This window comes from Mycetomoellerius zeteki, unplaced genomic scaffold, assembly GCF_001594055.1.
Source record: "Mycetomoellerius zeteki isolate Tzet28-1 unplaced genomic scaffold, Tzet1.0 scaffold332, whole genome shotgun sequence".
Classification (NCBI taxonomy): domain Eukaryota; kingdom Metazoa; phylum Arthropoda; class Insecta; order Hymenoptera; family Formicidae; genus Mycetomoellerius; species Mycetomoellerius zeteki.
The window spans coordinates 275,562-302,109 of NW_017257319.1; the positions used below are offsets into that span (position 1 = coordinate 275,562).

The 26,548-nt window shown below is 36.9% G+C and overlaps 1 protein-coding gene across 1 annotated transcript; it reads left to right on the plus strand.

Moving 5' to 3' along the window:
- Window positions 1-3,158: 3,158 nt before the first annotated feature.
- On the plus strand, window positions 3,159-25,075 carry Eyg (eyegone). The gene is given in 7 exon segments (XM_018452119.1): window positions 3,159-3,703; window positions 12,757-12,933; window positions 19,969-20,109; window positions 21,750-22,072; window positions 22,075-22,159; window positions 23,174-23,358; window positions 23,520-25,075. Coding segments are annotated over 7 exon segments (1,965 nt in total). The 5' UTR covers window positions 3,159-3,225; the 3' UTR covers window positions 24,096-25,075.
- Window positions 25,076-26,548: the final 1,473 nt, after the last annotated feature.

The following is a 26,548-nucleotide window of genomic DNA, read 5'->3' on the forward strand; positions in this document are numbered from 1 at the left end:
AAATTGATCGATATGTTCGATTGTTTCCTGTTTATATCAATTTCAAAGAATTGATATAACGATGCGCTAACTTACGTAAATAAATGACAATTACGAAACTGTTTTATTTCATATATATTTTTATTTTAATTAGGCGAATAGAAGTTGCAGAATAATTTAAATTATTTTGAAAATTTATATTGATAAAGACTAATTATATCAAATAAGGAGCACGATTTCGCGCGTGTACATTTGAACACATTTGCTATTTAAATTTTTATCTAGATATACAGAGTATTCTAAAACCATGAGATTTATTGTAGTAATATTATTATTGTGTAATTTCATTGATAATAATTTGGCTGTAGTAGTAGATAGACTTTTGAATTAAGCTTCAGAAGAGAGAAAATTATATTCATTGCAATATCCTATTCCTTAATTAATTTTTTTAAAATAATAAAATAAAATGAACTTTATAGGATTTTAATTTCAAGATTATAGAGAATTATGAAAATAAATAATAGTAAATAAAAATAGCGGGTCCATTAACAATTTACATTTTCTGCTACGGAGAAATTGTCTTCAGACATTACAAACCAACTGTAACAAGGAAATATATCTGATAATTTTCTCTAAATTACAATTATATGCATCACGGAAAAAAATGTTTGATTGAATTAGCTGGAATTTTGGTGAAAAATAAACGATCTAGAATTCTGGTTAACTACTAAAGTCTACTAGAGTTCTGATTAAATTTACTAAAATTCTAATAGATTTAACCAGGAAAGCTGAATGTTGATTATTTCAACTAGATTATTTTAACTAGAATTCTAGTTAATTCAACCAAACATTTTTCTCCGTGACTTAATACTAACAAATAACTGACGATTCATAATCTCAAGGGTAATTTAATAGATTTTTGCCATTAAACTTCTCTGCATTGTGCACTTACAGACGATTATTTCGCACCCTAGTTTTGTCAGGTCAGATCGTATCAATCGATTATCCCTGAGGGTATCCTCCATCCAACATTGAAAGTACCCTCCATCCAGTGCCAAAATTGTATTAAAACAGTCTTGGCAACGATCGACAACAAGGATCGGCGTATCATACCGATTACAGAGAAGAACGGAAGGCCGCTGCTTAAAAGCGTGGGCGACGCGGTAGTGAGCGCACCAGATCGGTGGGCGGCTACCAGATCGCCCAATTGGTCGATCGACTCGGTAATGGTTGGTGGGCGTTGGGTAAGCTCAGATGCGCGGCCAGCAGTGCGCACTTGGCTGGCTTTATCGGCTCTCTTTCTTTCTCTCTCCTTCGCTCTTTCTTACTATACATCCCCACGATATCTATTCCCCACCTGGTCTGTATATCGCATCGACTAGGTCTCGATAGAGTCTCCCTTGCCCCCGTATTTGGCATCTTCCACTCCGCGTCTACCCTTTACGATCAGACCTAGTGTAATCAGTAGCTTCTGCGTCTTTGAAAGTTTGAACCGCGGCCACTTTCCTTCCCCCATATTCACCTCCTTCATCAACACGGCTACCCGCCACCGATACCGCGGCGCGGCGCCTTAAATCTTGATCTCTTCTTCTCGGCGGGTAGAAGCAGAAGAACGGAGTCTTTTGCGGGAAGAGTATAAGGTGGGGGTAAGGCTAGTCTGGGCGCGCTTCGAGCGGAGCGCGCGGCGGTAGGCAATCTGTTCGAATACGGCGGAGAGCGAGCAGGTTGCCCCGCGTAACGCACTCGCGTCTGGTCGTCCAAAGATAGTGCGAGAGAAGGGTGGTTCCAAAAGAGCATCACGCTATCAAAGAGGAAAGCGAAACCGTGTCACGTGTATATCACGTTGTAGCAGCTGATAACCATTGTTGAGCAACGGGAACCTTCTAAAGAGACGAATTGAAAAATTCGCTTTTCGTTCCTCACGCTCGAGCACGAACGAGATAACTTCGGCAAGTCGATCGCGTGACAAGAGAAACGGTGCATCGGTGAGAAGCAGTAGAACTGTCGTAGGGACAGAAATAAGAGAAAAAAGAATAATCATTTTCGTTCAACGAAGTTTATCTCTCTTTTACGCTTTCTTTTATACCTAAGGAGTGCGCGAAGAGTCGAATCTGGTGATCTGTGTGTTGAAAGAAAAAAGATGAACGGAGAACGGGGTATGAGGGGAGAAATCAACCGCGTATATGGAGCGACGGGGCAAGTCACGTCACATTAAATCTTGATCTCACCTCGGCGAGTCTCTAGTCGCGGGAGGGGGAAGGTCTGGGCGCGCTTCGAAAGCCCGAGCGGAAGGCAATCCGCTCGAATCCGGCGGAGCGCAAGCAAGCTACCCCGGTGCCGTAGTAGCCCTCGTTGCCTGTCATTGGAGAAGGGAGCCCTCGTAGGCGGAAGAAACGAGAGGGCGATCGACACGCGAGGAAGAGTACGGAGAGGGAAGAGGGCCAGGTGGAGGAGAAGAAAGAGGAGGAGGAGGAAGAGAAGGAGGAGAACGTGGTCACGAGCTTCGTCGAAGGCGCCTGCGCTCCAGTACTCCGCGCCTTCGGTTCCTCAGCTTCGACTAGGCTCACCGCTCAAGTGTCGCGACGGCGTAAAAGCTCGCGTCGCGATGCGTCGTGATCGTCATCGTGCGATCGTAGAAGTTCCGCTCTGCTAATCGGTTCCGTAGCGTTCACGTTTCGCGTCACATGGCGAGTCCGTGTTTGTGCTGTCAGAAGGATAGTGGCTGACGGTGGTATACACGTGACAGTTCGGTGGACAGTTTTCAATGAAGATAAGTTGAAGTTTTTTGAAAACAAATGGGAACTGCAGATATTCGGCGAATAAGACGGGAATGCGTTGAATTTGTATCGGACTCTGTCGATGTGCATGTAGACAGGGATATAACAACAAAAGAGAAATATTCGGGTTTTTAACGATAATGAAATCCACAAGCGACCCTGTTAATAATTTCTGTGGTATATCGTTTGCACAGGTTGAAAAATGCTCGTTCAGCGATATTGCTCAACGCACAAGAGAATATTCTTAAGCGCTGTACTCCAAACGAGAGTAATGCCAAATGATACGTTAACCTGTAGATACTTGTCAATATTCTGAGAATCGCGATTAGCGCGTAGAAAAAATCGGTTGAATGCGAGAAACGGAAGTGATTCAAAGACAGACGTGGTACATTCGCAGAAGTGGAGGAAGAACGGGAGAGGGAGGAGCCGTTGCTGAGCGTGGAGGGGGCGGAGGTGAGATCGTCTGGTGATGATGATCGGTGGCGGCGTCGCGACCCCTCCTGGTACTGCCAAGTCGGCGGCTGCGATCGACAGCGAAATGGTACAGGTCGACGGCATTGGCAGTGGTAGTGTCAGTGGCAGTGCTAGTGGTAGTGGTAGCCCAGCAACGGGTGCAATTACCACGCGCCTCACGAACAATAGCAGTAGCGGTACCAATAACAATAATAACAACAACAATAATAATGGGGAGATTAGCAACAATAATGACGGACACGGAGTCGCGAATTGCACCGGTACGACCGCCTCGAGCGCAAGTGACAAGTTCTGCTGTCAGGACGAGGACGTTCCCGCTAGCACTGGTGTTGCCCGACCTTGGGAACCACCGTCGCCGACCTTCTCCCAAACGAGATCGCACCTGCTGCAGGTACATCCGCCGCACCATCACCAGCAGCATCCGGCGGCGCATCATCACCAGCAGTTGAATGTACCTGCTTCCCTGATCGATGGTGAGTAGGAATGCGAAGGTATTCGCATCTTTAAGTCGAATCGAATTCGATTATTCTCGTCGAATTCGATTTAACGTTCCATTTAGTTCCCATGCCTGTTGTTTTCTTTTCACACGGTAGCTCTCTGTTATAATAATATTGTATAACAGGTATATATCGAATAAATCATTGTTTAAAACAAGCACAGCCTTTATATACAAATGTTATTGCAATAATCGTTTAAAGTTACATGGAAAGAATGATTTTATTGAAAAATCTAAAATTTTACTGGATACAGATCTGAAAATAATTGCATTAGACCATTAAAATAATTACGTTGAAAACTAAAAAATAATGAACAATGCTGTAAAAAAGTTTGATTTCTAGCAACCAGTTTAAATTTTCAACAAAATTACTTCGATGATCCAACGAAATTATTTTCAGATTTGTATCCATTAGCAAAATTTTTAATCTTTTAGCAAAATCGTTCTTTCCGTGTTTGAACGAGATCCTCGGGTATACTAAACTCATTATAATAATTAATTCATAATTGGAATGTTCAATGAATCATGAGAAGATAAATATTTACATTGAAGAATATTAAAGAATTCCCTAAGACCGCGTAAATATGATTACACAACAAGTAAGGAATAAAGCTTTTAACGGTTAAGCTGGATCTTAGGTACTTAAATAATTTGGTGTGAATTTATATAGGTACTATATATGTGTAGTTATTTAAACTGCGCGCCGAAATGATTTTTCGCTCTTCAAACGCAATTCGATTGAACTACTGTAGTAATATCACAAATTAAATTGACCAACAATTAATAATTTAATGTTTATAGGCATCTTAGAAAGATCTTAATGATGTCATTTTCATTCAAATCTGTTGCAAATTAAATGTTTACTATATACGTTGTAACAAGTTTTAATTCTCACCAAAAGCGACATGCAGGTGCTTCTGCGTTCTGTTATAAAAATATTTTTGTATACGTCCCGATTATATTCTTTTTTCTTTTTTGGATATTTGAGATAAGATAGATATATATATATGTGTATAAGCAATGGAGACCCAATTAATTTCGTTGCGTCATGATAAGTCGATAATTACAGAATACGTCACGAACCATTATTTACAATTGTGTTTCATGCGCTTTATTATACCAAAATTACATAATACGGTATTTAATTTCAAACAGTTATTTAATGGAAAAACCAAATATCTGAACCATCTGAATATACTTTGGCAATTATTAAAGACAATATTAGAAACAATAATTAATGAAATGAAATAACGAGACAGTACAAAAAACGTGGAAATTTTATAAAACTTATGATAATAATTTTTCTTGGAAAATTCTTTTATTATCGATTTTGTCAAATTTCTTTTATATGATATCGTATGGTTTTGAAATAAATTTTGACCATTTCGAGAAATGTCAAAAAATTAAACGGTGAAAAGACAATCTTCTGATTAACTGTATTTTGTTTTATATAATATGCATATATTTTATGTAATATGTTATTAAGTTGCTGGTTATATGGAACACTTATATAGAACAACTAATAAACATATAATTTACAAATATAATAACAGTAACATACAATTTAATCATTATATATTCCTGATAACGTAGAAGTTAAATATGTGATACACGTGACGATAAATGAGAGAGTATATCGATTATATCTTGTTTTGATGAGAGATAACCAAGTAACTAATTAAATTATGAATCGCTTCACGATCTTTTACCGCGCGAACCTTTCGATGCGGGATGGTAACAGCAATTAACATTGAACACCTGTACAGACGAACACCTGTACAGGACTTGTCTCGTAACCAACGTTAATGGAAGCATTTTTCGCCTTTAAAAAAATCTCAGAAGGATTACGAAATCTTGATCGTAATTTTGAAATATAATATTCAACTTGTGTGAATCGTAAAAATAGAAGAGTAAATCGGAACAGTATCCACATATACTAAATAATTTCTGTTTCAGAGATTCAGAATTATCACGATTTTAATCGCCATATCATATATAAAAACTGTTGTATGTCAACTAAATCAATTTACAAAATTTTAAATAGTTTCAAAATATCTATACAAAAAGAACATTTTACTAAAGTAATTAAAAATTTATCTAGATATAGATCTGAAAATAATATTATTGAACCATCGGATAAATGTTCAATAATATTATATATATATATTTTTAGATTTATATCTAAATAATTATATGAAAAGTTAAAGCATTAATGATACTGCAAAAGTTTTAACATTCTAGCAACCAACTTTAATATCTTATATAGTTATAATTTTGATGGTTTAAACAAAATTATTTTCAGATCTACACATTTAGCTAAATTTTTAACAAACATTAAAAAAAACAATACTCAAATATAATCGGGAAGCATCAAAGTTTTTCTGCGTAAAATGCCCCAAACAAACGCGACGCTTTCTGTTGCGGATGCAGTTCATTATCAATGATTGTCGCCGCCTCTTTTCAGCCATTAATTAAGTTGTCAAAAAACGAGGAAGAGCAAAATCCTGCGATTGTACAACAGAATCGTCACGGCTTATGATGTTATTTAACACACGACTGTAATGTGGCGAACTCCTTATTTGCTCTCTACGATACACGAATGTCTGATGCAGCGTGAAATGCTCTCTGGTTGCTTGCCTCGTAAAACCGTTGATAAAAGAATAAAAAGACATGCTCGATTGAGAGTAGTGGATATGCGCCTACGACGACATGTTCAACTACCGCGCGTTCGCGGATCTTTCCGTGATTTGCACTTGCCAGACGGAGCACGGGGGCTACCAAGTATTGCACTCATTCGGAACCGGTTTCAATGCGTTGGCAACGCGAGTATTTCTCTTCGGATCGGCGAACGTATTACTCTCGTTTAACGCTCAATACCCGTCCATCCCGCGGGTACTCTCGCGTTTGCGGAGCACTTCGTTCCAGAACCACGAGATTTTACGACCACACCCAGATCGTTTCGAGGCAGATACCATGTACACAACGTTTTCGTTCACGAGCGAGCAGAAAGGAAGAGAAAAAGATAAAAAAAGGACAAAAGAAAATGTGTTTCAGGTGTTCTGGTAGCACTTATGGCACTTGGCCACATGAACCACCGTATGAAAAATATATATGTATACTAATAACATAAACAACGAAGTTGTGTCTGATGATTGCATTGAAAGAGTAACATTCTTTTCCGACAATGTAGCATCCATCATCAAAATCATAGACGTAATGAGAAAAGACTGCGGATTATTATAAAGTTGTCACCATTTAGAAAGAGTGAAGTAGCATAGAGATGTAAGCGACGGAAAAAAACTAGAATTTTAAGGTAAAAAACTCGGAAAATAATGGTTTTTTTCCTTTGGTTTTGACAGTTTTTTTATACTTGGATATTTTTTTTAACGTTCCACGATTTCGACGCTGTATTATTGCTCTAAAATTTAGTTTTTGCACTTATCCGTAAGATTTCTGTGTAAAAATAATTATAAAAGTAAAAATACTGTATAATAATTAATATAGTATAATGCCGGTGGTCATAAATATACCTTACACTATTATTTGAATGATATTTTATACTGTACTTCAATTTTAAAAGTTAAGTAAGTGGTCCATACTGTCATTAATACAAATAATACTTTACTAGACTAATTGACTGTTTATGTTGTATACTGTGATTGTAATTATACATATTCTAAATTTAAATTAGTGAGACAACAATAAAATTATAAAGACAAATTTTATTAAATAGCATCGAAATAACAAGAGAGAAAAATGAATTCTATTTCTTCTACATATTTAACACGAATTCTAAACGTTTTTTCATGAATTTTATGTAATTTGGTCAAAAATACCGTTTTTTACTTGATATTTTTCTCCGAAGTCAAAAATACCGTTTTTTTACATCTCTAAGCTTAAATCATATCACTTTCTTTCTCTAAAGTATTGAATTAAGAGATGCTGATAGAATTGGGAAGCTAATATGATTTAAAATTCTTTCTAACGAAGCACAGATGTTATAAGATTAGGCAATGCGCAGTTTTTTCTATTACGTCTATGATCAAAATTAAATTTATACTGAGAAAAATGGTTTGATGGGATTGGAATTCTGATGGAAAAAATGGACAAATCAGAATTTTCTTACAGAATAAATTTACAAATACTTCAGAAAAACCATTCTTTCCGTGCAATACTATGTATTTGAGTAAATACAATTTGTTTAAATGTCGGATTATATCTAAATTGATTCTTTGAAATTGCAATTTGATAATATTGTTTGCGAATTAAAAGTTATGAATAAATCCGATAAGTGGTAGACAAAGCTCCTGCTTGATTTGTGCGAAAAGCGCTAATCCAGCTTACGATCCGATATGAGTTCACGTTGTTTCTGATGTTGAGCTCGATTCTTAACAGCAAACGATGCCATGGGATTTTACGACTCTACTCAGAGTGTTTTGAAATAGGTACACTTCGCGGTTAATAGCTGTCTTCGCGCAGCACTTTGTTACAGCTTTGACGACCAATCGTTGAAAGTGTCCACGAAGATATATGCACTAATTACGCGTAGAATATACTACTTGCTAACAGGTTACAATTTCGCTAAGAATTGTGATTTCCTTTTTCGTAGTATTCATTCTTTGACACTAGCTTTGTTCAAGTATCTATAAAAATTTAACTAAACTATTTTCTAGTAAATTATAAATAACACCCACTTTATGGCAGAGGGGGGGATGATAAGATATTTCTTAGAGTGATACTTCTTACGTAATTATTTTGATGGTCGAACAAAATTATTTTCAGACTTGTATTCATCTAAATTTTTAGATTATGTTACGGGCAATTAAATTGCCTGCTGTACAATGTCAGCATTGCCCGGACCGTGTCAATACATTGCCTAACCCAATCGCGTTGGACAATGTTGACACGGCCCGAGCAATGCCAACACTGCCTACTATTCGGATTTTGTCCGTAAGAGGTACATCAGCAAAATCGTTCTTTCCGTATGAACTTCATGTTGAACTGTACTTTCTACATCTATCTAAATCGTATTTATTATACTGAAAAAAAAGATTGGCTGCTACAGTAAATTAGATGATAAAATATGGCATAGCATTTTTAATTGGTTGCAGCAGTCAATTTTTGGTTGTGTTAGTCTATCGAAATCCTATACTGACATTGCAGATAGGCTAACGCAACCAATTAAAAATGCTATGCCATATTTTACCATCTAATTTGCTGCAGCAGTCAATCTTTTTTTCAGTGTATCACTTCTAATTATAATAATAAATTAATTTATTAGTATAAGAAGATAAAAAGAATAGTTTGCAGTTGGCTTTCCTTATCGCACATTCAGTGTTATAAATATGATACCAAATTACATAATCCTATAACATTTAATTTGGAATATTACATCATTTAACATAAAATGCAAACAGAGATCAATATACGTATGATGTCATGAATTAAATTTATGAATTAATAATTAATAATTAACCATACATGATCACGGTGACGCGTAACATAGTTTCGAGATTTTATAATTATGTCTTATAATGTACAATGTTTGCGTCAAGATGTATGAACATCTTCATTTGTAAATGAATTCCTTCTCAATTCTCTCTTCGGTAATATTTCGTCACGGACTCAATTAATCAAAGAGTTATTACGTAAAATGCTTGCTCGCGTATCAATTATCGATTACATGTACAATTTACTTTTAACACGATTTCTGTAAAAATTATAGTCTGATAATATAAGATTACTTTTTTGCGAAACGCTGCCCTCGAGTATAAATGCAACTGTGTATGTGTTTATTTAAATCTTATCCCCCCCCCGTGTAAAAAAATTCATAAATTAATTTGTGCTCAAATTTGACCTGCAAGATTTTATTTCTACTTGATTAAAATTATTATAAGACTCAGATTATATATAAATATAGTTTAAGTTACATATGTCATTGTATCACCTTAGACTCTATATTCGATTCATTTTCTTTCCACTATACACATATACAGATATGAACTTCATATCTGCATGCAATCATTTCCTTTTGAATATTCTTTTTAAATAATTTAAGTGTGTTCTGTTGCGTTTTATCTTTATGCGTGTGTGTGTTGCAAACAAATGGTCTGCATCTAAGAGTTAACTTGATTCGCGCACTGTCAGCAAACACTCGTAACGCGACTCGATTTTACTTGAAACCATCTGCACTCAGTCCAGATAAAACCACTCATCAGAAGCGCAGAGTGAACGATCTCACGAAGTCACCGAGTCTGCAAAAAGACAATCGGCTTTCCAGTTTTTTTCTCTATTATCTATTACTGCCGTAGATCAAGCGATCGGTCTTTACTGGCGGCGATTTCGAATATACGGACGAATATACCATGAGGCCTGATGCCAGAACTCGTTCAGAACCGGTTCCCGCTTGGTGTCGATGCAACGATGGGACGCATTTCTTTCTGTGCATCGGCTACTTTCGTTTTCACGACACCTCCGATCGCTTTGACACGAAACGAGCGCGGAATGCGCGCCCGATGTGCCATTCGAAGCGGATGGGATAGGCGCGAGACTCGCAGGATTCGCATAAGTTTTATTCGACGTTTCAAGCAACCATTGCAAACGAGATTCCTTGGAAAATAATTTTAGTAGCACTTCAATTTTGTAACAAAAATTCCCTAGAAATTTTACGAATATAATTGACATGTTTTTTCTCTTTCATTAGATCATCGTGACTTATACAGAATCTGTGAAATTTATGATCATTAATATGATCGTACTACCGGATATTTAACTTAGATTTTTTGTTAGTGAAAATATAGTAACAATATTTTTAAATAGTAATAAACCAAAAAGACTAAAAAGTTAGCAAAAATGTGAAGAATATGTAAAATGCATTTACTACATTTGACGCTTATCAATGTAAAGTACACGGAAAGTACGGTGTTTTGCTGAAATATTTGAAAACTTAGCTAGATGCAGATCTGAAAATATGTAGTTGGATAAGACCATATCAGTCCCTGTATGGGATATACTGAATCTAAGTCAAAGGAGTCACTTTGGATGTAAAAAGTTTCTCTGCGACTCTTGCTAAGTCAGTACGGATTACAAAATTTTTCTGTGTACACGAGATGCGGGATTTAAACTTGCGACCGGTCGATTACGGAGTTACATGACATCGCAGTGTTAATAAATTCGTCCAAAAAGTATCGTGTCAATTTTCCTTCTCCAGATTACAGTTAATTTAAATGCTGATTAACTGTATTCCTGATGAGGAGCCATTAATAATTAACTATATTATCGTTATAAGTTGTGCAAAAGTGACCGTTCGATTACGCGAATAACAAATTGCAAATGATCTGCGCAAGATGCATTTACCGAACTGATTGGTAATACACTTAGCTCATAAAGGACTAATTAATTAGACGTTCTCACTATGTAAACGAACTGCCGCGAATTCACGCTGAGTTCACTCGTTGAAACCAATTAAAACAACGCGGTACAAATGAGCACGACGGACCTGTTTTCTACCAACACTCAGGATTTAATTTCACCCGACGGTCTCCTCCCGCGATCGCCGAACTCCTTATGTAAGATCGACTGGATAAAAAGCTATTGCGCTCCTCGTTTACAAAATGACAGGTATTACACGCTCTTTATATTGCCATATATCGTTCGATCGTAAATTGGCATCTGGGCGACTTTCCGCACTAAACGTTGTTAAGATTAGTCGACAGTGCGATTACGAGGAAGCTGAACCTATAATAAGCACATCATAATTTTGATCGCAGACACTGCCGGTACAGTAATTAACATCTATCTCACATTTAATTCATATTATCTTTAAGCTCGCGTCGATTTACGCTTGAACCCTCGTTTCGCCTTGTCGCGATTTTATTGGCTATGCTGTGTAATTACGTTTTCTCTCCTTGAAGATTATTTCCTACGAGTCAATTTTCCACTTAGTATATTCTTCGCTTTCTTGATATCACTTTAGTCTTTTTGGCTTATTACCATTTAAAAATACTATCGCTACATTTTCACTAAGAAAAAAAATCTAAATGAAACATCCGGTGGTTTTTAAACCAAATTCAATAATCAGAAGTTGTGCAGATCAAGTCATGATTATTTAACTCGTAACAGGAAAAGAGGAAAATACTTTTTGTAACGTTAAAATGTATGGGCTTATTATAATTTTTTGTTATTAGTTTTAGGAGCTTTAAAATGTTCAATCATATAAAAAGTTGCAACACTTGAACTTAACATAAATATAATACTATAATTGGACTATATAAATAAAACAATACAGAGAGAGAGAGAGAGAGAGAGAGAGAAATAAGATTATGAAACATAAAATTATCTCAAAAGAGTGAAACTTATTCAAGAGTAAATATTTTTATTTTTTTCAGTAGTGGCAATATTTTAATTCAAAGTGAAATTTCATTCCAAGAAACTTAGAGAGTTGATTGGCATGTTAATTTAAAAGCAAAGATAATCATTGAAAATTAAAATAACATTGATAAACACCTGAAACCAAAGCTCTTGTAATATATTATTAAAAAGAATATACGTAAATGCTGAGCGAGGTAATATCCATGCGAGTATGAATATAAGTTAATTATTAACCATAATTTGAATGACAGGTCTCTTGACTGCGCTTTTAACATTCTTTAAAACCATATCAATAACAGGATCGCGACATCACGTTTAGTAACTGAAATTAAAGTGCCTCAACGTGAAGTTATTTGACCATGACCACTTTCGTCACAGCGATTAAGCAGCCGATTGTTAATTTAACGAAGCATTCAATTGACTTTGGGGATCTTAAAAAGGATCTTCGTAAGAAAAATAGATCCTCGATTATTTCTACACCTGTAAAATCATCAATCTCTCGAATCTTGTTAACCAGTTTACGAAAATAATCCAAAGTTAAGAACGAAGATGTAATAATAAAATGTAATCGAAACAGATTTCGTCCTAGCAATTATCATTAGTTGTTCGGTATAATAATTTCATTATTATACGTATTATAATGAAATATTTCTCTTGCAGGTGTGAATTTACAAAATTGTACGGCCGGTCCTTTCGCCAGTGGCAATAATGGCAACGCATCGCGTCAACGTCTAATCGAATTGTCACATGGATTAGGAGCACTCAGGCATTACAACGATCTCGCCAACCACGTGTTGTCATTAAATCAACAGGGCGCAGTCGTTACGAAACTTTTAGGTTTGTAAAGTGTATTTTTACGATTTACCGCGAGTTGCCTTACGCGCGAGGAGAATCGCGTTCATGATACGCTCGATATTATACCCCACGTTGTTTTTTTCTTATCGTTGGCGATAAGAATATGCAAATTATTGGGTGACATTCCGAACACGAGAACTTACGTAGGGAAACTACTCCGTTGACATATCACTATTATGTTCGTCAACCACTATACCTATCGCGAGTATCGAGCGCCATGCACGCATTACGTACGTAATTTCGATACGAAGTCAAGGCAGAAATCACCCATTTATATTCTACGTTCCGAGAATATCATCGATCCTCCGGAAATGAAAGAAAAATAGATATTGGAGATACACAAAAGAAGATTTTCCAAAGTCGAGAACTATTAGATAGACTGATATAAAAGGTTTTTGTCATATTTGTCAAATAAAGTTTTAAAATAATTCCTACTTGTGAGAGAAACAATACTAACATAATATTTTCCTATCTAAATGGAAACTTTCTTTTCCCTCTATTTTTTTAAAACGAGGATAAGGAGTTTATTTAATTTTTTTTGTATTTCTTTGGATATATTTTTTTTTAGATTCTCTCCCTCTTCCCCCATTTTCTCTCTCTCTCTCTCTCTCTCTCTCTCCCTCTCTTTCTGTACCTCTTTTTTTAATTTGAAATTTACATAATTCTTGATTGTACCTTTCTCTGTGATTCACGCGGCAATTACCGGTGACCACAAACGATACCGCGTTAACGTTTCGAGCGATTCCAAGCAAGGCAGAGAACAGGGGATAGCTTCAAACTTACGAGGCATGGTCAAACATAACGAGCATCATGAAGAGCGCATTAGCCACTCGAAGCTCGTTAGCTCGACAGAATTAACACGTAATAACCACTTCTTTCACGCATTAAATTTCAGCACCTCGGCACAACAAACTTGAATAATTCACCAATGATTGCATCAGTCATTAGCTTCTCTACGTTCCAGGAGACTAATGCGAAGTTTCGATTCTATTCGCTACTCTTGGATTTAGTAAAATTAAATTTAAAATTTTATGAATTTGTGTGCCGTAGTATAATATATATCATATCATACGATATATGTATTATATATTTAATCTGCCTATCAAATTACATTAGCTTCAATGAAAATTTTCCCATATGTCGTTTCCTTTAAAATCAATAAAGATTTATATCATTTACAACATAAAAATATATATCTCAAGGCTAAACGCTTAAGAAACCACACCCTGAGCTTTCCGGCATTTGCGTTCTCCGTGACTATTCGTGTTGCTGTTCGTACCTTGTATCTTCGACCGTCATGTTTGACGAGTTAATGCAGATCGAGGTGCTTTCGAGATGAGTACGCAAGTGCGGTTTTGCACGCGAGAACGCGGTGAAACTCTCGCGGAAATTTAGACTCTAAACGAGATCGGGAATTGTCGGGTATCTACGAGTGGATGGAAGCCCGGATCGCATTCGAGGAAAGGCCAGAAAGACAAGGAAACTAAGAAGAAGAAAAGGCAGGAGAAGCGGAGGAAGGGGAGAAAGAGGAGGAAGGAGAAGGATCGCGCGCCGAGGTGAACAATAAAAAATGGAGACGAGCCACCGAGCATCGCCGTGGAACGCCGGAGTTTCTCTCTTTCTCGTAGGTCTGCCTACCTACCTCGCGGTCCTCGTTAACTTTACGAGCCGCTCGTAAAAATACCGTTCGTGGCCTGTTCTCTCGCGGCGCGCCGGTAATGTCTTCATCTCGCTGGATACGGACTCCGAGGTGAATATAATGTACCATAATCGGCCGACCAATTACTTAACGACGATAAACAATTAATCCCCTCGACGTGAGCGGGTAGCTCGCTCTACGTTGATACGTAAGTCGAGACGGAGACAAGTGGCGATATAACTGGTCATTTCATCACCGACATAGAAGTAATAGACGTAGATTGCACATTCCCCAATTTTAGCATATGTGCTCCGTTAGAAAGAACTAAATCATATCAGCATCTTTTTTTAATACTTCGATATTTGAAAGAGAGAGAGGGGGGGGAGAGGGAGAGAGAGAGAGAGAGAGAGAGAGAGAGAGAGAGCGAGATATGATATTCGAGCTATCTCACTCTTTCTAAACAATAGATATAATCAAAAGAAATTGGAATGAATAAGGGCAATAGGAGTCAGGCGCAGAAGACGTCGCGCAAATTATATACCCATAAAGCGTAAAACTTTTTTATTCTACTAAACGCGCTTACATGTTTCGGCTCACTTTTGAGCCCTCTTTAGAGACAACACAAACTAACATATATAAAATGTGAATAAAAGTTATCTTGCATGGTGAGCTCCCCTACATCGAGAATATAAATGCCAGAAATTAAACCCAAATAAGAATGGAAGAAAAAGAAAAAAAAAAGGAAATATTGGAAATATCGAAATAGAGAAAATGGAAAACACACCACCACACACACACACACACACTAATTTAACAAAAAACTTTAAAATTATAATTAATTATCCTGAAAATAAGGGCGCTTACCATGATCACAAGGCACCATATCGCAAACATTACTATTAATAATTCAAAAATCTTTCTAGCGTGATTTTGGATTACTTTCCAACTTTTATTTTCTTGGAATTGATTAATGTCTTAACGTTAGATTTTCCCATTTGTAATCTCGAAAAAGACTAACTAAATCTAAAAGTGACTCTGTGTCTGATACTGACTGACCAACATATCAAGAACCGGTTTTTGAATTATTAATAGTAATGTTTGCGATATTGTGCTTTGTGATCATGATGAGCGTCCTTATTTTGGGGATAATTAATTATAAATTTTAAAGTTTTTTGATAAATTAGTGTTTTCCATTTTCTCTGTTTCGATATTTCCAATATTTCCTTTCTTTTTTCTTTTTCTTTCATTTTTATTTGGGTTTAATTTCTGGCATTTATATTCTCGATGTAGGGGAGCTCACCATGACAAGATAACTTTTATTCACATTTTATGTATGTTAGTTTGTGTTGTTGAGCCTCTGAAGAGGGCTCAAAAGTGAACCGAAACATGTAAGCGCGTTTAGTAGAATAAAGAAGTTTTACGCTTTATGGGTGTATTATTTGCGCGATGTCTTCTGCGCCTGACTCCTATTGCCCTTATTCTTTTCAATGTCTTTTGATTTATAAGGAGTCTTTGTTAGTTTGATTTGTTAAACAGATATAATAATAGACTGCGTATTTTTTTTCCCTATATTATGGAGTTGTCATTATTAGTTTAAAAAGAGTGAGGTAGCTTGAATCATATTTTCGTTCTCTCTCTCTCTCTCTCTCTCTCTCTCTCTCTCTCTTTGTCTAAAATATCGAGTTGAAAAGAGATGTTGATATACTTTCTAAGGGAGTACTGCAGATGCTAAAAATCAGAGAATGCGTTTTCTGTTCTTCTATTCTTCTACGTTTTAAACCGATAATGACAGCTCCATATTATAAGAATGCATAGCCTATTCTTAAGCCCATAGTATATACAGAAAAACTTAAACGGTAAGTAGTAAACGAATCGGCCAATTACAGTTGAGAATGTAAGGTCATAAGCAATAGTAAACTCCTCACTGCTTACCTCTTACTACTTAAGTTTTTTGTATGTCGTGACCCTTATCACGCCTATGATTGTCAAGAACAGATATGAATTACATCGCGATATCTCGTTTATTCATATTCGTGAACTAAAAATACCATTCGATTATACCGATTTTCGTGTCTTCAGAAGTTGCGGCTTTAACTCCTCGCTGTATCGATTAGAGAGGGTTGATTCAAAGACGGATTGAGAGACTACACGGGATAAATGGCCAAAATTTCAAGCGTGCTGTACAAGCTTAACACGTCACTACTGCGGTCGTTAGGATAACTGGACAGCAATCGAGTGGACAATGCCGAAGGCGTTCCGGTTGTTTGTTCGTAGTTTCCATCGCGACGCTCTTACAGAGGTTCGCTGTGTAATTACACTAATCTCTCATTATCAATTCATAAAAGAGATCACCTCGTCCGCGAATGCACGCATGCGACGCGCCGTTGAATACAGCCTTCTCGGCCTGTAACCACGGCGGACTGACATCCATCCACTGTGCTCGCGAGTAACCCTAACGAAATTAACCGGCTAACGAAATTGGCTTCGTGCGGTTTCTTTTATTAAAAACGGCACTCTTCGCTCAAAAATTTGATGTACGCACGCACGTAGGCGCGCACACACGTGCACAGGAGCAAATCGAAGGAGCAAGCCGAACGAGCAACAATGAAAAACTGAAGGTAACAGGGGTGGGAAGAGATCGAGCGGTGTAGCAGGGAAAGATAGATACAGGGACGGAAAGACAGAGAGAAGCTAAAGGACGAAGAGAGGAAGAAACGGGGAGAAAAGAGAGAAAGACCGGGATAGCAGGTCGAGGCAAGGAATTTGCTCGCGGCATGGATACCTATTAGGTGGATACATCGTTTATATACCCGGCACGCACTTCATCCGTGGGAGCGCACGCGATACCCTCTGCCGGGTTTAGCCGTCATTATTGTTATTAATAATAGTACGTAACGACCGATAATTGCTCAAGTCTGCCTGCGCCTCTGGTTTCCATTACCTCACAATCTTCCCGGCATCGTCCACCGGATTGACGGATACCTCCCCCGTCCCTTCCGCTTCTCTGCCAAGACTCTGGTCTTCGGCAAAGTCCGCGACAGAACGCGAATGACGGATGATGCATGCATGTAAGTACGAACGACGTCCACGTCCTTCCACGATGAATCCGCGCGTAATTGGGGTCGGGAGGCGAGTCTCGATGGGACCCTTTACGCCCGATGGTTGACGTTGATATTAGCACGCGAGCGTGACTTTCGTTTCTTCGCTTCTATCGTTTCGCTCGCCAGAAATGGGGCAAAAACAGCGGATACGCGGTATATCTTAAGCACAACGTATACAACTTTGAATACATATTATTAGTAACAGTGTAGCATTGACAAAAAAGATGAATTTTCTAATATAATGCATACAGAAAGAACGATTTTGCTGAAATATCTATAAAAAACATAGCTATAGATACAGATCTAAAAATAATTTTGTTGGATTATCAAAATAATTATGCAGAATGCTTAAACCTGTTGTTAAAATGTTAAAACTTTTTGTAGGATTGTCATCAACGTTTAAGCATTTTACATAATTATTTTAATGGTTTAACAAAATTGTTTATATAGATCTGTATGTATAGTTAAATTTTTAGATACTTCTACAAAAATTAATTTTCTTTTTGATTGTGATTGCAATGTATCCGAATCGTATCAATCATCATTGTTTAGTAAAGTTTTCATATACAATTAACCGATATCATATATTCGTTTATATTCTATTATTTGAGATTGAATTATATTTTCAATTTACAATACCTTTATTTTAGATCCTTTGGCTATTAACTTCTCCTCTTTATATATAACAAGCCTGATGTTATTTTTTATCATACATCGATATATACACAATAATAAATTGTGACAATCTTGCGTTTCGCGGGTTTTCTCCGTGTTCAGATCCATTCTTGGAATGCCAACGTTTCGTGAACCTTGCAGTTCACTTCATCAGGGCGAGGAGCAGCCTGTATCAGCAGTATCAGGCTGCTTCTCGCCCTGATGAAGTGAACTGCAAGGTTCACGAAACGTTGGCATTCCAAGAATGGATCTAATATAAATAATGAAAAATTTACTTCTAAAACGATCCATTTTTCGTACGAAACGTTTTATAATATTAACAAATTTTATGTATTATAATATTTAATTGATTAAAATTTGATTCGTTAGAATGTATCGTTTGTACGTCTTTTACAGTATCAACAACATGCAATCGATGATATGCATAACCTTTTCGTACTTATGATATATATGCTTATGGAGCTGTGCGCGTCTTAGCATTCACTTGTAGATACTAATTAATTCATGACTAATTGACTGCTGCGTTGCTCATTGTCTTTCCCACGAGTAGCAAATTATAACTTCGGTTTCTATGGAATATATGACAGTGGTGAATTTAAACAGTAGACTTAAAATACATGTATTTTTACCTGTGACCGATATTTTATTAACGTTTTATTTAAAATAAATGTCTTTATAAGTTTAAAAGAGAGGAGCGAAAGGGGAGAGAGAAAAAGAGAGGGAGAGAGGAAGAGCGACGGCTATCTAGTAAACTATGATTTTTATAAATAGCACTAAACTTATATTAATCGCTCTAAGCATGCAATTTAATTCTTAAGCGCGCGATAATAACACTAAAAATTATCATGAGCTAATGCGCAGTGGCTATACGTGTGCAGATAATTTTCTTATATCACGATGTATATTATGTAAGCATCCTGTTCTAATTACCGCATTATGAATCCACCCAGATATACGAAGATAGGATTGATGTCCATTTGCCGGTAGCACGCGATGTTAAACATTATATTGCGACGATTGCCGTGATTTTTGTAATATATGCATTTATATTTTCTCTCTTTTTTATGTTTTTCATACATTATAAAGTTGTTTATATCTTAAAAGACTAACATTCGATTCTGCTAATGATTCATTTTAATAATCTCAGTTCAATTTACTTTATATGTTTTTCTAACTTTTATGATTAGAAAAAAATAAACAGTAAGTAAAAACCGAAATTGAAGTTAATTTACGTTGGTAGAAACGGACGTAAGACATTCCTAATGCACCTTGTATGGAACAATATCCAAGACGATCGAATGTTTACGTGAATGGAACAAATTACATTTAATATACCGTTCAATTATAATGTATAATGTTACAATTATCACTCTTTTCACATCAATCACTCCTGTGAAAGATACATTCGGATTCCAAGGCGCGTGCATCGCGTGATTTTCGGGAATTACGGCGAGCTTCGCGAGTTTTGGCATGGCCGAGCTGCCGAATAGGGCGCAAAATATAAATGTGCCATGCCGCGGTGCCATTTACGAGCGATTTTATCGAGGGCCAGGAGTTTTGCCAATGCACCGTGTCCTTGAAGCCCATTTTATCGTGTTTCAGGTACGTTGCGCCCACCGGGTCTGATTGGTGGCAGTAAGCCGAAAGTAGCGACACCGGCTGTCGTCGCTAAGATTGAACAATATAAAAGGGAGAATCCGACTATCTTCGCTTGGGAAATCCGAGAGAGGTTAATCTCTGAAGGTAAGATAATAATTGCCAAATCGACACTTATTGGAAGGATATTTCCGAGTCACTCCTGCAAGAAAGATGACACTAATCGAAATTTTTCGAATTTCGTATTATGTGCGGATGGTGTCCTAAATACATTGGCCTTCAATCAAGAAAAATAATACAAATCAAAATAGGGACAGTTTTTAAGAGTTTAACATAACAAAATTAATATTTATATTTCTTCTAAATTTGAAACTTGAAACAAGCAATTTATAATTAGTTCTAATTATTTATATTAATTACTTATGTTTAATTCCTAATAGGAATACGTATTTTTTTGTGATGTTAAGGAAACGTATGGATCCTTGAGATTAAAGTTTTTTGTGTTATTAAAAGTTTAAAAGATTTTAAAATTTACAATTATGTATATAAAAAATTGCAACATCTGGACTCTTAGCATAAATATATAGTATACGATAATTAGAACATCAATAAAACAAAAATAAATTTGTGAAAAATAAGATTTCGAAATAAATTATTCGAAATTACACTATTTAAAAATTAAGAAAATGTTTACAGGGTCATTAAGACCATTTTCAGTTACGGGTACATCTTCTATAAATATTTTTTATAAAAGATAAAAAATGTATGCAAAAGAGATAAAAAATTATTTGCAAAAACAGAGATAATAATTTGCAAATCGATTATTTTACGGTGAATGAAGAGTGACTATGAACGTAATAATTACGAAGTGAAAAGATTGATCAACTTGTCTCACATTAACATTGATTAAGATTTTTCGCAGTATATCTCTTAGAACACGCTTAGTCATAACGTCAAGTGCTAGCGCGATGCATAAACTAGCGTGTTCCTTACTTAATTATGCTCGTCCTCTGTAAGCCATGCGAACGCACCGTCCATGATTACAGACGCATGTATGAGTAACGTATAATTTAACGAAAGAATTAAGAAACGCGTTTCTGCGACCTTACTTCTTGACACACATACCATTCTCGAAGCATTCGTGCTAACACGAATATCATTATAATAAGCAAACTTTGATATACCTTTTGCTGCAACTATAGATCTTATAGATAACAACTGGCAATACAAATATATACACATAAGGTTGTGTCTATACTTCTCTCTCTAGAAGAGTTCAGAAATACGCGCATGCTTGACCCATATTATACATTGGATATGTTTTATTGAGATTTTATATAAATACAAAATCGAAGTAACATTTTGTGTATTTTTTTGTAATTATCCGTATTTTGTATTTTCATAAAGAATCTTATTTCCTTCGTAATAATATATTACTTTTACTTCTGACATAATATTAACGCGCTCTGTACAGAACAGATCATGTGCTTGCAGCAATATTGCAATGTTTTAGCAATATTGTAGTAACATTCTAAACGTTGCAACAAGTGCAAATTTTGCATTTGCTGTGAGTTTTATGCTAAATAAAGTTTACGATTGCAATTAACAAAATTTGACTTTAAAGACTTTTAGCGTCAAAATAGTTGCGTCATGCTTATAAGATTAATGACAACGAAGTTGTGAAAAATTCTGTTCATAATGAGATCTTTGTCGTATTCGTGCTATTATGTGTTAACGGTATCTTCGCGATTCGCGTTGACCGCAACGTCGGCATTCGCCTGTTCCAGGGGTTTGCAGTAACGCGACAGCGCCGTCGGTCAGCAGCATCAATCGGATACTGCGGAACCGCGCGGCGGAACGCGCGGCTGCGGAATTCGCGCGTGCCGCTGGTTATGGTCTGTACGCGGCCGCTGGGCCGCATCCGTACTTCAATTCACACCAGCATCCAACGACGAGCCATCATCTGCCGGCGGGTTGGCCGGCGCCGGGAGCAGCCGGACATCCGTGGATGCTGCCGCCTCTTGCAACCGGTATATCCGGCGCCGCCGCGTCTGCTTTGCTTTTGCCACCGTCCCTGAGTCCCGGTGCGGCCGCCGCCGCGGCCGCAGCCGCGGCCGCGGCCACGCGTCCGCGTCCGCGGGCACTTCCGAACACGCACTTCATGCCGCCGACGCGATCGCTCGTGGATATCTACAAGGTGACGAAAGAGATACACCTTTGACGTCGTGACGCGAAATTATCCTACTCGATAAAATATCCTACACCTAGTTCTATAAAAATATTTTGTATTTTTATCCCAAAGATTAAATTAAGTCATTCAAATAAATTAATTAGATTCCCAGATTTGCGTGTATAATCATAGAAATGAAAACGAAGAAGAGAGAGAGAGAGAAAGAGAGAAAGAGAGGGAGTTTTTTTAATTCCGTGACGAAAATTTTTAATGAAAGATTGTATTCATATTTGTCTATGAAGAGATTTATCGATAGTTATACTGTTTATAAAAAGTTTTATTGATGGTTACATCGTTTGGAAGCATGACGCAAACACTGGTGAATCTGCTGACAATAACATTTTTCAAACATTTCGAAAACTATATGGAAATATTTGAGACTACGTCATTAAGATTCATTTCATAGTTGTGTACACCTTATAAACAATTTCTTGTTTAAATTTCAATCTCATAAACATTTCAATAAATGTTTCAAAGTTTAATGAAACAGCTATTCAAGACTTAAGCGGATTTCTTATAGACTTTCACTAAACATACTATTTTTATCAGGAAAGCTTTTAATCTTTCTTATTTTTCATTATTGAAGATTTAATTTTGTTATTAATGTTTAAGCGATTTTAATTAATATTCGTACAATATCTTGCTAAATATTTATGGTTATCAGTATTCATATATTGAGCAAATAGCTGCATCAAATTATTCGCCAATTAAAAGTTTTCTATATGCTAACCTTTTAAACGTACCTATTATTTTATATTTCCTGTAGAAAAATCAGAATATTTTCATATCAGTCATGTATAAAACTATTCTAAATATAAATTTTCTCAATTTTGTATTTATTTAGAAGTTATACAGCATATTTTAAATTTTGTTAGGTAGTTCAATAATATAAAATGTTAATAAAAAATGTTTATTATTATTGGGCTGTTGTATACAGAAACGCACAGCCCAATAGAAAACGTTTTTTTTATTAATGTACAGATGGCGACGGTGATGACGGAAGCTTAGACGGTTCGGAGCAGCCAAAGTTCCGGCGGAACCGCACGACTTTCAGTCCGGAACAGCTCGAGGAACTCGAAAAGGAATTCGAGAGATCGCATTACCCGTGTGTGTCCACGCGCGAACGTCTCGCCTCGAAAACGTCGCTCTCGGAAGCCCGCGTTCAGGTGAGGATCTACCATTAGATAAAGATAAAGAGCCGATGCGACGACGCAGGGTCTAATTCGACATTTACATATAAATTGGAGAAGACCCTGCGGACAACAGCCGCGTCGTTCCTGTCCGACTTGATCACGAGCGTTCTAACGACCTAACTCGTGACTCTTAGGTTTGGTTTTCCAACAGACGGGCAAAGTGGCGTCGTCACCAGCGCATGAACCTCTTAAAGCGTTCGCCACCACCGCCTCCACCACCACCGCCGCAGCCGCAGCCACCGCCGCAGCAACCGCACTCCGCTACGTCCGCTATGGAAATCGGCCAACGTACGTCCAGCTGCTCCATCGCCGGCATGGGCGGCGAAAGTAGCGCGTTCCGCGCGGTTGTCGCTAATTCCGTAACCAGGGACACCGGCCTCGACCGACCCGAGAGGATCGACAGGCATGAGTCGGTACCAAAGCAACCGGAAAGGAAACCTAGCGCCTTCCGGATGATTAGTCAACTGGTGGGTGACGATTCGTCCGGACTTTCGAGACCGACCAGTCCCGCGTACGATCAGCGGCAATCATCAGGTCTTGGTCCACGTCCAGGATCGGCGCATAGGATACGCTACGATCAGAACGAGGACGAAGACGAGGAAATCGATGTTCAAGACTCCGATCAGGATACACCGTCGTCGCCATCGGTCGCTTGGAGAGATCATTGGACTGACCAACAACCGTTGGAACTGACGAAGCACGATCGCTGAACGAGATGTGATATCTCAGTTTTGATTTCAAATGTGATCGTTAAATCTGGAGTAATGTTTTCGCAAAAAAATCAAGCGGTCGTATTACAGTTTTTATTTATTGAAAAATATTAGCTGGACATAAATCGCGTGGATCAGCAACTATCAGTGTTCAAAGCATGTTGCTGCGTCAGTTTTTTTAATCTATTGGTAACCGATAAGAGTGCAAAAGTGAAAATGTTTTTTTTTACGGTGCGCGAAGTACAGAAAATCACGATATATATTTATAGTAAACCGCAAAACATCGATCCGGAATCGACGTTATTAGCACGCGAGTGATCAAGTGATAAACTGATAACGTGCTGCATCTTCAACGGACTCGAATCGATAATTATCGGCATGAAGCATCAGATGTGGCACCGTGTATGTGTTTATCTAATATTCCTTCTCTTTTCATTATTGTCGGCTCGGCTCTTCTCTTTATTGGTTGAAGTTTTTAATATCTACGGAATTGCTTATTACACGAACATGAACGATTTCTTACGATCGCGGATGCGAATAAGTGTTGCGAGCTGTATAATATTAAAACGCAACGTCATCAATGTCATTGTAATTATTATTGTTAGATAAGTGATCGATGCATATCGCGTGGTAAAAGTAAACGCTGTTAGATCGCTCAAGTCTACCTGGGAAGCCATTCGTGCGAGTAGAGAATAAAACTATATACCGTGAAGAAAGAATGAGATTATTCGAGCTCATTCGGAACTAGTCCTAGCGAATCTTTATAAATTAGGGATATGCGTTAACTAAGATATTTGAAATAGAAATAATCGGAAACACAGATAATTCTATATGAACTGTGTTAAAATAATGTTTATTTAAATGAAACCGTTTGTAAATATCTACACACGGCGTCACAACCCATTCTCTCTTGCAAACTCTTCCAAATTCTCCTAACTATCCTCCGACAGACAAAACTGTTTTTGGCGAGCCATCAAATATCCGCACAATGAAATATGTTATATTGAATAAATTTACATAAATATCTTACACTCTCATTTATTTAGTCAATCAATTTCCTTCCAATCCTAAATATCTTAATTGTTTATGTATTATCCAAGAAACAAGGCAACATCATTTTTGCGTCAAAATTTGGCGTCAAAGATTTATTAATGTCGCATGCTCTAACATGCTCCAATATGCTTCTACCACAGCTCCTATTCACTCCAACGTGTTTGAAGTGAATAGCTTGTTAGTAGCAGCATGTTGGAACATGTTGGAGCACGCGACGTGAACAAATCTCTTGTTTCCAGAATAGTTTTCAAAAATTACTTTAAACTTAAACACACAAATTACTTTACCCAAACTTAAACATTAAAAACAATAAAGTATAAAAAAGTATCAAAATGCAAGACATTCACTTAATAATCTGAATTTAACAACTGTTTATTCTCTTTATGAACTGTACATATTTATATAATCAATACGTAAAATAATCGATATCACAAGCTGCTCCAGGTGCCCTCTGATTTATGCCTCTACGGCAATTATCTTCGATGAAATATATTTCCGCATATCTCCTAACGCGGTACAAGATATTCCGCTACGGATCGCGCACCTGAAGTCTAATACTCTTCCCGTGCTTATCTCTTATTAAACTGCTCGCGAATATCGACTTCGCGCCCGTTCAGCCGTGTACATATCTACTTAAATTGCCGTTTTGTCAATAGCCAGAAGAAAAGGAATGAGCACGGTACAAGAAAGGTAAAATTATCTAGCCTGCTTAATGTTCCATAGAACATAGCACAAATTTGTCGGATAACGTTCGATTTCCTGTGCAAAAAATTTAGAAAATAATCCTGAATAGTCCCTTCTTTTGCTCTTCGCGAATGCACACGCGCGTTATCTGCCGCGAAAGTATTCATACATCGCGTGTTTTCTCTCGCGCTTCAAGTTTTCATTAAATACCTATACTTAAATGCGGTAGAACTAAAATTCGCGGCGGATAAACGTCAATTGTACAATCAGAGAAAAACAATAAAAGTTTATATTATGTAGAATTAATGTATAAAATATATAGCTGAAAAACTATTTTATAATTGTAATAATAACTATAAAATAATTCATCCAACTACACACACACATAAAAAGAATGGTTTTGTTAAGTATCAAAATTTTAGCTAGATATAAATCTGAAAATAATGTTGTTTGGATCATCAAAATAATTATGTAGGACGCTTAAATTGGTTGCCAGAATGTTAAAACTTTTTACAGCATTGTCATTAGTGACGTTCAGCAGAAAAACAACTTAGCACAGCTGTTGTATAACATTTTTTAATATAATTGGTTTATACATTTAGATCCAGTAAGGAGCTAACCTCAGGAGGAACTAAAGACGAAATCAATTATATAAAGAATTTTGCAATAGTGTTGCGAAGCTATTTTTCTACTGAACATAGCTAACGTTTAAGTTG